The sequence below is a fragment of the Dipodomys ordii genome, unplaced genomic scaffold (genome assembly GCF_000151885.1).
Source record: "Dipodomys ordii isolate 6190 unplaced genomic scaffold, Dord_2.0 Scaffold38, whole genome shotgun sequence".
Taxonomy (NCBI): Eukaryota; Metazoa; Chordata; class Mammalia; order Rodentia; family Heteromyidae; genus Dipodomys; species Dipodomys ordii.
This window is the reverse complement of record NW_012267254.1, coordinates 11134376-11146705: the sequence shown is the minus strand read 5'-3', so window position 1 is coordinate 11146705 and position 12330 is coordinate 11134376. Positions and strand designations below refer to the sequence as shown.

General features: G+C 35.8%; 1 protein-coding gene across 1 annotated transcript in view; it reads right to left on the bottom strand.

The window, feature by feature from the left end:
- Positions 1 to 12330, bottom strand: part of Thoc2 (THO complex 2) — a 146066-nt gene that overhangs the window by 78011 nt on the left and 55725 nt on the right. Inside the window, exons 11-19 of the mRNA XM_013018075.1 lie at positions 10730 to 10902; positions 8936 to 9131; positions 6394 to 6435; positions 5899 to 6029; positions 5699 to 5800; positions 2432 to 2516; positions 1316 to 1409; positions 628 to 708; positions 201 to 205 (exon numbers count right to left, since the gene is read on the bottom strand). Coding sequence (XP_012873529.1) covers positions 201 to 205; positions 628 to 708; positions 1316 to 1409; positions 2432 to 2516; positions 5699 to 5800; positions 5899 to 6029; positions 6394 to 6435; positions 8936 to 9131; positions 10730 to 10902 — 909 coding nt within the window. The remainder of the gene's footprint in view (positions 1 to 200; positions 206 to 627; positions 709 to 1315; positions 1410 to 2431; positions 2517 to 5698; positions 5801 to 5898; positions 6030 to 6393; positions 6436 to 8935; positions 9132 to 10729; positions 10903 to 12330) is intronic.

The following is a 12330-nucleotide window of genomic DNA, read 5'->3' as shown; positions in this document are numbered from 1 at the left end:
GCACTGTGGCTCAAGTGGTAGAGTGCTAGCCTTGAGCTGAAGAGCTGAGGGACAGCGCCCAGGCCCAGAGTTCAGGCCCCATGACCGGACCCCCCACCCAAAAAAAAAAGAACCTCAGGAAAGAAAGGGAAAGATTGGTTTCCTTAATATTAAAAGGACTTCAGAGGTGAAGACAGGAAGATTATGAATCTGAGGCCAACCTGGGCTATGAAAAACAACAAAAAGGAACTGGTTTTTGAGTCCTGCAGCTCATTCCCCTTAGTGGATTTTCCTTTCACTTCATTAATAAACTCTTGGTTCCCTACTTTTAAAAAAGAATAAGGAAGAGAAGGAGAAAATAAAGAAGAGAAGGGGGAGGAAAGAGAAGGGTATTTTTCCAACACCCCAATAAAAGTTGCTTCCCCAAGTTTTATCAAGAGGTAATAATACTCTCTTGAATAAGGAAAATTAATATAATTTAACTATATAAAATTAATATGAATTTACTATTAAATCTTACTTAACTAGGACTTGGTCCCTTCACAGAACAAACTGAATGGTTAGATATTCTACTTTAAGCTTAGGTAACAGAATTCAAAGCATGCAGTTAACAACAGTAAAAAGTCCACCCTTTGTAAAATAACTTACTCTGAAGCCAGCTTGAGATGGTTGTGTCATCATGCTTCATTCTCTCCTTTTCTGGATTAGCTAAAGCTTCTATGATACAATCTTTCATAAGTTAAGAAAAAAATAACTACATCTCCGAGAACCATAAATACAGAAAAATTGCTGTATCTTGGGAAAATAATTGTTTACCAATAAATTATTGCAAAGTATTGACACATACATTACATTGTAGCATCAACTCTTCACCATTAATCTCATTTACATCTTTTAGCAAGGATACCTCTTTGTGCTCAAGGCTAGTGCTCTACCACTTGAGCACAGTGCCGCCTCTGGCTTTTTTGAGTAGTTTAATGGAGATGAGTTGCATGGGCTTTTTCTGCCCATGTTGGCTTCAAACCACAATCCTCAGATCTCAGCCTCCTAAGTAGTTAAACTCTTATCCCCAATTAACCTCCAAAGAACTGGAAATAGAACTATGGGCACAATGGTAAAGCACCAACCTTGAGAGTAAAATGTTAAAGAGACAATGCCTAGGCCCCTTGAGTCAAGCTGCAATGCTGGTACTGAAAATAAAAAATCTGGTCTCTCCAGGGCATGTATCAAGTGGTAGAGTGCCTGCCGATCAAACCCAAGACCCTTAATTCAAACCCTAGAACCCCTCAAGAAAAAAATCTATGAAATTAATGTATTTCTTCACATGAAAGGATACAGGCCAAGACATCATAATTCAATGAAGTAAGATATTTTAATGAATCAACCACAGGTGTTATTAAGTTATCATACTTCTGTATTTGTGACAAGATCTGAAAGGAATCAACAAAGAACAGATGGTATTAACTAAACAAAACAGGATTTATGTCATCTAAATTGTGGCTACAATTTTTCAAAAAAAATGCAACAGTGTTTATAATAAAAGTGGTTACCTATCATTTCATATGAATATAAAATTACTATTCAATCATTTCCTTAGAGAATACTTTAGACTATATTTTCCAATTAAGAAATGGTTTTGGGCTGGGAAGGCGGCTCAGTGGTAAGCGCTTGCCTTGCATGCAGGAGGCGATTCCTCAGCACCACATAAGCAGAAAAAAAAAGCTGGAAGTGGCGCTGTGGCTCAAGTGGTAGAGTGCTGAAGAGATGAGGGACAGAGCCCAGGCCCAGAGTTTAGGCCCCACGACCCGACCCCAAAAAGAAATGATTTTAGAGGAAACTAAACTTAGATTTGCAGGAGATAGAAGTTAATCTTATGTTAAATGTATTTCAGAATTACAAAACACCAGTGTTAAACTGAATCACAATAAAATGCTATTCAAATGTTTCTAAAAATACAATAATACTCCCTTCCATTTGCTCACTCTTCCTCCTTCCCTTTCTGCACACCACCTCTTTTCTCCCCTCCAAAAAGACAAAGATATGCTCCCAGAAATCAAATCATGTTCAACAAAGTAACATTAGACTGACTATAACAGCAGCACTGCTAATGAGTTATTAGTAAGGAGCCAATGTTAATATATAACGAACTGTTTTATTTTTAGCATAACCTGACATTTGCTCATTTTTTCTTAAAACAATTTTACTATAGAATTCACAAACTTTATAAAACATGATAATGACAATTTGCCTTGTGAAGGTTAAAATGTGTATGTGACTTTAAGTAACACTATCCATAATATTGTGAAATCTGTGTAATCAATCTCAATAAAATATTATTAAAACATTTTTCAAGTACATCATTCCATTTTAAAACTATATTATATTTCCATATATTCTGACTTTTTTTAAAAAAAGGAAAATCCCATAAAATAATATTCATTTCAAAACATACATAATCAAACAAAATGGTTGGATTGCTGTGGCTTAACTTCCCAATTTGCCTTCCTGAAGGTTTCACGTTTTCCTTGGTCAGACGCCTACAAGGGAAGACAAGACAAAAGTGGCAGAATTATCTTTAAAAATATTGGTCATTATGCATACAAGTTTAATCACACCATGAGATAATTCCTTCCCAACTATACAAAGTGGATCCAACTAAATAACTACACTACTGCAAAAGGGGGGTTATTTTGGCTAGGCTTATCCAGAGTTTATATTACATGCTTAATATTTATAACATATGATTTCACCTTTATTTTTGACTGGAGCCTGAACTCTGGGCTTGGGCACTGTCCCTGAGCTTTTGCACTCAAGGCTAGTGCTCTACCACTTGAGTCACAGCTCCACTTCCAGCTTTTTGTGGTTAACTGAAGATAAAAGTCTCAAGAACTTTCCTGCCAAAGTTGGCTTCAAACCACATCCTCAGATCACAGCTTCCTATGTAGAAAGGATTATCAGCATGAGGCACCGATGCCTGGCTATAATTCCACTTTATAGTAATAGTATATAAAGCAGTAAAAATCGGGGCTGGGAAGGTGGCTCAGCGGTAGAGCTCCTGCCTTATGTGCCTGAAGCCCTGGGTTCGATTCCCCAGCACCACATAAGCAAAAAGACAAAAAAAAAAGCCAGAAGTGGCGCTGTGGCTCAAGTGGTAGAGTGCTAGCCTTGAGCTGAAGAGCTGAGAGACAGCACCCAGGCCAGAGATCAGGCCCCACGACCGAACCCCCCCCAAAAAAAAGTTCTCTGCTTTCCATATTAAAGGTTAACAATTTTTTACTAATTTTCTTCCTGTTTATTTGTTCCTCTGTTCATTGTTTGTTGTTTTTTTTTACAAAAACTTACAATTTTAAATCAAAGAAATTCTTACAGCTCAAAGTAGGGTACCAGTACTCACATCTACAATTCTAGCTATTCAGGAGGCTGAGAACTGAGGATTACAGTTCAAAGCAAGCCCAAGCAGAAAAGTCCCCAGAGGTGTTACTCAAGTGGTACAGCACCAGCCTTGACCAAAGAAACTAGGTACAAAGTGCAAGGCCCTGACTTCAAGCCCAAGTACTGGCACAAAAAAAAAAAAGAGGGGCTGGGAAGATGGCTCAGTGGTAGAGCACTTGCCTTGCATGCATGAGGCCCTGGGTTCGATTCCTCAGCACCACATAAGCAAAATGAAAAAAGCCGGAAGTGGTGCTGTGGCTCAAGTGGTAGAGCGCTAGCCTTGAGCTGAAGAGCTGAGGGACAGCACCCAGGCCCAGAGTTCAGGCCCCACAACCGGACCCAAAAAAAAAAAAAAAAAAAGAAAGAAAGAAAGAAATTCTTAGAGCTCAAACCAATCATTACACAGAAACAACATTTTGGAGATTATTACAAAATGAATCCAGAAACTTGAACCATGAAAAGGCTACAAATATACAAGTGAGGAGTGGCTCTGTGGCTCAAAGTGGTAGAGCACTAGCCTTGAGTAGAAAGAGCTCAAAGATAGTACCCAGGCCCCAAGGTCAAGCCCTCCCCACAAAAGAAGATCAAATATACAAGTGAAATAAATTATTTTTTCTAAAATGAAAATACAACGAAGTAAATTATGAATTCAAATTATAATTTTTGTTTATTTATTTATTTACTTGTCAGTCCTAGGGATTGAACTCAGGGCCTGGACACTGTCCAGGAGCTTCTTTAGCTCACAAAGATAGCACTCCACCACTTGAGCCACAGTGCCACTTCTGGCTTTTTCTGTTTATGTGGTATTGAAGAATTGAACCCAGCACTTCATGCACTCTAGGCAAGCACTCTACCACTAAGCCACATTCCCAGCACATGAGTTCAAATTCTAATTTAAAGAATGGAATAATTTTCAAAATAATGAACTTGATAAAACTGTTCTAAGAAGGTTCTCGTAGCCAAGTAAAAGTGGCTCATGCCTGTAATCTTAGGTTCTCAGGAGACTGCCTAGGCTAGCTTTAAAGTAGGATCATTAGATCTTAGCCTATTGAGGTGCTAAGGTGGTCAGCATGAGCTACCTTGTTTTGTTATGTTTCATGTTGAAACAGGGTCTTACTGTGTAACCCAGGCTGGCCTTGACCTCTCTATCCTCCTGTCTCAGACTCTAGAGTGCTGGGAGTATAGGCATGTACCAAACCCCTAGAACATGTCCAGCAATGGTCAAGTCATCAAAGGTCTTTGAAATAAAGGAATAATACAAAGCACTATACGTCAGATAAAAGAAATATGGTTGTAGAGAAAACAGATGAGAAGGATTTCATTAATTTAATAATACTTAATATTAAATTCTCTAGTAAAGTACTTCATTTAGTACCTAGCATATGTAGTACTGGCTCCATGGATGATGCCTGTTGTTAAGCTAGAAGCTACATCTGAGAATTCCAATAACTCATTCAGGCAAACCAGAACTGATATTTTCTCCTGCAATAATACTTTATAATAACTTTTTCCTGTAATAACTAGATTAGATAATTCTCTTTCTTTCTATAGTATTTTATACCTCATTATAACAGCAACTATTAAACAAGATTGTGATAATACACATGTCTACTTTCCCAGAAGACTGTAACCAGAGACAATATCACCAGGCAAAGACGATATTATTGCATACTATTAAATCTAGCAACACTAGAGATTGCATGACTTATAAGAATATACATGAATTTTATCAAAGAAACGACAATTGATGATAGTCTCATTAAAAATGTGAAATATAACAAGTATCTTTAGTCTCTAAAATGATACTAAACTGGATACACAATTTTTACATTTCAACTTCAAATAGTTCACCAGGAAGTAGAACCAATACCATTTTTATATTGCAATGTTATAAATGTTAAAGCAAACCAATAAAATGTAGAGATTTCTCAAAATCTGGTTCCCAGTAGAAGTTCTTCATAATTCTATTATGGTAACTTTTTGGGAAGGAAATGCCTAAAACTTTGACTGCATTATGCAAAGTAACTGTATTATGCAAGTTAAAGAATAGCAACAGGATACAGTATCCTACAGTAGCCTATAATGTGATGCATTTAACAGGATGTTTATTAGATTTATACACTATCTTACAAGTTAAAATGTGTTAGAACAAAAATTGATAGCCATTTTATATGCAGCATAGAATCAGCTTTACCTTCAGCAAATAATTATGAGCTTCCTTAAAACTGTAAAATAAATTAGAGCCAGATGTAACTTAGAATATGAAGAAAAATTAATTTAAACTTACTTCATGATATATTTGGCTCTGTCTATTGTTTGAGCTTTGACTTTTACTAAAAGTGGATGACCATTATAGGTTTCATTCTTCCACTGGCCATACAGACGGTATCTTTAAAAAAATGATGAAACGAAGAATTAGGAAAAGTCCAATACTAAAGTCTAATACACTAGAATTCTTGTTGTTAAAAATATGAAACAATTATTTACCTATGTTGATAAGGGAATGTTTTAAACATTCCCCACAGTTCCTCAGACATACAAGCATTGCAGTCCATCAAAGAAAGAGATGGAAGTAGTACCTGATCAGTAATACTAAGCAAACAGCTAAGGATAACTTCCTGAGAAGGAGAACAAAATTATTTCAATAAGAGATTCACATTACCTTCAAAATTATGATAATCTTAAGAGAAATGACAATTTCTAGATCTCATAACAGTTTCCTACACTTTTCTCCACCCAAGATAGCATGGGATGAGGAAAGGAAGGGTATTTGTTGATCCTTTCTCAGCATGTTAATCTTCAACATACAATATTAATCTTAAAAAACAACAGTGTGAGTTACTAAAAGCTATATTAGCATTTAAAATATAAATTCATTATTTAAACAAATAATTAAGTCTTCCTCATACTAAAATTTGTAGTATGCTGCACTTCTAGACAAATATTTGACACATTATTAGATTTTTTTTACCAGTCTCTTACCGTTTTGTCTTTATCTTCTTGTTTGGTTCCTTCAGACTGAAACTGAAATTTCAAAAATTAATTGAATGCACAAAGTTTGAAATTATGCCATCAATTTAGTGTCTTGATTAGAAAAAATTAACTTTTATATTTAATTATTTAACTTTTATTGTTTTTACATGAAACACACATGCAGATTTTAAATATAACCTAATAGCAATTAACATTTTAAAATTTCATGAATAATTCTAAACTCTAAGCCATTCTTCACATCCATGAACATTAAGTACTACTTTTACAATCCAATTCATTTCTCATTTTCAAGATCATTTAAATCAAAGCATCCTAAATATGATCTACATTTTTATTATTAAATATTATAAAACCACGTCCAGGCCTGGGAATGTGGCTTAGTGGTAGAGTGCTTGCCTAGCATTCATGAAGCCCTGAGTTTGATTCCTCAGTACCTATACATAAACAGAAAAGACCGAAGTGGCACTGTGGCTCAAGTGGTAGAGTGCTAGCCTTGAGCAAAAGGAAGCTCAGGGACAGTGCCCAAGCCCTGAGTTCAATCCTCAGGACTGGCAAAAAAAAAAAAAAACCACCTGCATCTAGCACAATCATTTAGTTATAAGGCATTTGCATTTTTTCAGCCAGATTTCCTCTACAGAATAAGTAAAATTAAACATTAATACAACAAAAATATTGAACAATGTTTAAACGTTTTAATTCACTACCAAAATAATTCCTAAAAAAATAAACCCAAAATATTAACAGCATTTCTGACAAAGACAAAACAATTTCTTAAATGGGACTGGAAAAAATGGGTGTATATTATACCAGCGATTTGCAGATGGGCCCTTAAAGTGATGTGCTTGGCAATGTCTAGTCATTTAAAATAAAATAGAGTGATAATAAATTGTTACATATATAAAGTTTTATGCAAACACAAACACACACGTGCATATACCCCCACACACATACACATGGGTTGAGTATTAGAATAATGTGGACAAGCCAAAGAATGACTAAAGCATTGGCACCTAAAAACAAGACTTATAGAAGGGCTATATTTCAATATCAAGTTGAAGAAGGGCAAAAGTTAATATGAAGCTAATAAGTATCTTACTTTCTTGATAGATAATCATATAGAGTATTTTCAGTATGTATGTACTTTCAGGCTTCAGTATTGTAATGCATGGTACCATAACAGGGAAGGCTAACATTTTCACTTAACACTAATTTAGGAAACATCTTATTATCTCTATGAAAAAATGCATATAAAAAGAAAAAATGCATATATTTTCTTTTTGGGGGGGGGTCCGGTCAGGGGGCCTGAACTCTGGACCTGGGCGCAGTCCCTCAGCTCTTCAGCTCAAGGCGAGTGCTCTACCACTTGAACCACAGCACCACTTCCAGCTTTTTTTTTGCTTATGTGGTGCTGAGGAATCGAACCCAGGGCCTCATGCATGCAAGGCAAGCACTCTACCACTGAGCCACCTTCCCAGCCCTATATTTTCTAACTGAAAATTGAAAGGGCAAGGAGGCAGGCACTGGTGGCTCATGCCTGTAATCTTAGCTACTGAGGAGGCTGAGATCTGAGGATCACAGTTGAAAGCCAACCTGGGAAGGAAAGTCTGTGAGATTCTTCTTTCCAATAATCACTTAAAAATCAGAAATGGAGCTATAGCTCTAAGTGGTAGAGTGTTAACAGTACCTAGGCTCTCAGTTCAAGCCCTAAAACAGGATAGATGAATGGATGGATAGAATGAAGGAGAGAGGGAGGGAGGGAGAGAGGAAGGGAGGGATGAAAGGAAGGAGGAAGAGGAAGGAATTAAAGAAGGAGGGAGGGAGGGAAGATATAGTTTCCTTTCAGAGAAACAAGTCAATATACATTCTATCAATAAATAAGGAATTAGGTACAGAAGAATAGACTGACAGAAACACAGCTAAAGAATTGTTCCATTTTGTCTGGTCATAATGAATTTGTAATTCTGGTGTCATATATCAGAATATATATTAAGGTATTCCATAATTGAAAAAACTAGAGTTTTTTAGTTTAATATGTAAAGAGTTTTAATCACTTAAGCTATTCCTTCCCTAGAATACTATGATACAATAAAACTAATAAAGCTGCACATACAAATATATCTTCTCATTGAAATAAAATCTGTTTCTAAGCTGTCCTTATGAGTTTTTAGTATCCTTTTGTCTCTAAAATTATAAAGCAGGAAAATTTGAAAATGAAATGAGAAAGAAGACAAAGGCATTTAGAAGGGCAGTAAGAAATCTTCCTAACAAAGGCTGATTAGAACATCAAGGAAGAAAAAAAATAAGAGGGACATGTACATAAAAGCGCTCGCATGCACGCACACACGGGCGCACACACACACACACACACACACACACACACAAAATGAACTTCCCACAAACCTTACTCAACATAGCCTTTGTTAATTTGGGCTTACTTTTTTACTTGTTCCTAAAAATACTAAGTACAAATATACTCTCAGTCTTTTCATTTCAAAATTTACTTTTTTCCATGAAGAAACATCTTACTAACCTCCTTCATAAATGACTTGCCTATGCGCACCACTTTTGCAAATAAAATGGGATCATGAGAAAGGTGAGGACCAAGGTAACAGAACATATTGAATACATCTCTCCTCAAATCTTCATAGCTCTCTGCTTGCTTTGGTGCTCTCTTATTTTGCAAAGCATCAACAGGTGAGCCTTTAGCACCTTTAGGAACACCAACTCTATAAAAAGAATTCAAATTTATAAACATATATACACACATACTATATTGTATCCTTCAAGTTAACACAAATCAGTAAATAAATATTTTCTTGTTCACATTTGCCTTCTGTATTTTAATCATTCCTTATTATATCAAATTAACTCCAACTCCCAACTAATGGAAAAACAAAAACAATATTTAATACAGAATAAAATCAGAGCTCAAAGAACAATGCTTCAAATTAACAAGAAAAGGAAACCAGGGAAATGTAAATCTCAGCATTTAATTATATTATATAGCTAGTTTCAAGAATTTGGATCTGGGAATGGGGAATAAGGAATGGGCCTCAGGTATATTGGAATATGAGACATAAGAATATGGCTGTAACAACACTGACTTAAGTGAATAAAAAACATTTATTACTCTATCTGGGTTCCTTACCTACACTGAGTATGTAGGAAATGGTAGTAGGAAAAGTAAGCTGAACAATCAAAGATGTCATACTAAAAAGTACCACATGGCCAGAGTTCTCACCTGCTGAGCAGGTGACAGGCTATGAAATCACGGGCATCATTCTCTGAAAAGAAGCCTTCGCAGTCTACAGCCCAAGTGGCACTGAATGCAGCTGCCAGTCGCTATGCACAAGTCACAAGGCAGGCTATGATCTGTGAAACTGAAGACAGAACTGCTGCCAATACTACTCCTAAGTATACTGCAAGTAGGCTGAGAGCCAGAGGACTACTTGACACAGTAGGGACAGATAATGAGACAGGCTATACTGGTAATTACTTTAACAACAGCATGTATGTCAGGTTAGAAGGTATGCATAGTAGCAATGTCCTCAACCAGTCACTCAACCTAGGACAGAGGAATGAATATTCCATTAGGCAAAATTCTCTACCTTCCGAAAAAAGAGGCAAATTAAAAAAAAAAAAAGAATAGAATTTTAACTCTCAATGTAGAAAATACAACCAAGTCAAACCTGTAGTTGCTTTTTTTTCAATTTTAATTTCATTTTCCCAAAATTTTATTGACATTAACATACACTATCAGGGTGTTTCTTTTTGACATGCGGTATACAAATACAATGTACCTTGGTCAGATTTACCTGCTCTGTCACACTCCTTCAACCTATGTTTATTATAATAGTAACCTTATACCCCATAGGTTAATGATAATAACTGTTAGGGTTAGGGAGGTTTACTAATTGGTGTCTCACTAATTAATAACAAATGGGATACTACATAATAAATAAGAGATTGAATTAAAGTGAGTATATCTTGAAGTATCAAGTTCCCAGAACTACAGTTTTGTTTTACTTTTTTTTATTATCTTTAAGTAGTTGTCCAAAGGGATTTTAATTCAACTTGTCAGTTTGAGTGGAATGCATCTTCATTAAACCTATAGTTTCATACTATACTGTAACACACTTTTAAACAACTAGACATTAGAACTCACTAATTAATATACATAAAACTAATATACCTTATAAACAGTTATCTTGAGAAAAAAATGTGTCAAATGTGCTTTGTTTGAGAAAACAAGGTAAATACAGATTTTTTTAGTCATTCTCAACCATTCCTACCTCAATCATTAGTGCCATACACAGTAACATACCTTCTATAGAGAGGCTCAACAGTTATGTGAATGAGCTTGCAAATAGCCAGAGCTATTTGTTTATGTGAAGCTGCATAGTACGGAGGCAACTGATCCATAATATTCTGTGCATGCTGCCAGTCACCAATCATTAACAAGGCTTCTAGTAAACCAAGTTTTTGGTTGTCAGGTGGCTAAAAATAAACAAAGTAAAAACAAAAATAATTAGGATATAGACATCAAGAACAATAAATACTTTTTCTCTTAAAAGACTGAGCTGAACTATTGTTCAGCTATATACAACAAGAATAGTTCTCATTCCTGGGAAACCAGAAAGCCTTTAACATTTTAGCTCCTGAAGAAAAACAATGGATCTGTGTTTTCATTTAGCATACAAAGGAAATAGAGTTTATGAATAAAATTTACTTAGTGTATTAAAGTTACTTAATGCTTAATGTTATTCTATATCAAAGGGAACTAAAATCAATTCACCTTCGCAAATCCCTTTGGAATTTGAGGAAGATTAATACACAGAACAAAAATACAATCGAGGGACTGGGAAGATGGCTCAGTGGTAGAGGCTTGCCTTGCATGCCTGAAGCCCTGGGTTCGATTCCTCAGCACCACATAAGCAAAAAGAAAAAAGCCGGAAGTGGCACTGTAGATGAAGTGGTAGAGCGCTAGCCTTGAGCTGAAGAGCTGAGGGACAGCGCCCAGGCCCAGAGTACAGGCCCCACGACCGGACCCCCCCCCCCAAAAAAAATACAATCGATAAATACTGTAATTTTTCTTATAATACATTGTGAAACATACACAAAAATATTGTTTCTTTCAGGAAGGTTGCACTCAAAAGAAAAAAAACAGGTCACTTTTGTAAAATGAGTATTTCCAAAACCAGGTTTTAAAACAATCAAAAAAATTAAATACATTTTTTATTGTAAAAATAGTGTATAGAGGGGTTACAGTTACATGAGTAAGGTAATGAGTACATTTCCTATTGAGCATTGTTACCTCCTCCTTTGTTTTTCCCCTACCATCCCTTCTCTCTCCACCTCCCCAACTCTTCCCTCCCTCCCCACCACAAGTTGTAAAGTTCGTTTTCAAGATAGTGTCTTGTACATCTCATTGTTAAAATGGGTCAACATGTATCCTTATTTAAGCATTTTGTTTTTTCCCTTCCCCTCCCCAAATTATAGAAGTGTGTATACAAGATGCAGGGCACAGACATCAAATACAGTGAAAGCAGGGATTATACCATGGGGAAAGAACATACAAAAGAAACAAAAAAAAAAATCACACAGTACCTAATAAGTACATTAAAAACAATAGCAAGAAAGAAAATGCCACTTATGCCCGTCTTGGGGTTCATTTCACTTAGCTTCAATTTATATGGTCATATATACATAGCTTTTTACCTTTTCTGCTTGTCCTAGACATATACTAGTTATTGCAAATAAAGAGAAACCATGGGACCTATGTTTCTTTGGGCCTGGCTTACATCACTTAATATAATTTTTTCCAAGTCTTTCCATTTCCTAACAAATGGGGTGATGTCATTCTTTCTGATGGAGGCATAGACTCCTCTGTGTGTGTGTGTGTGTCATTTTCTTGATCCATTCATT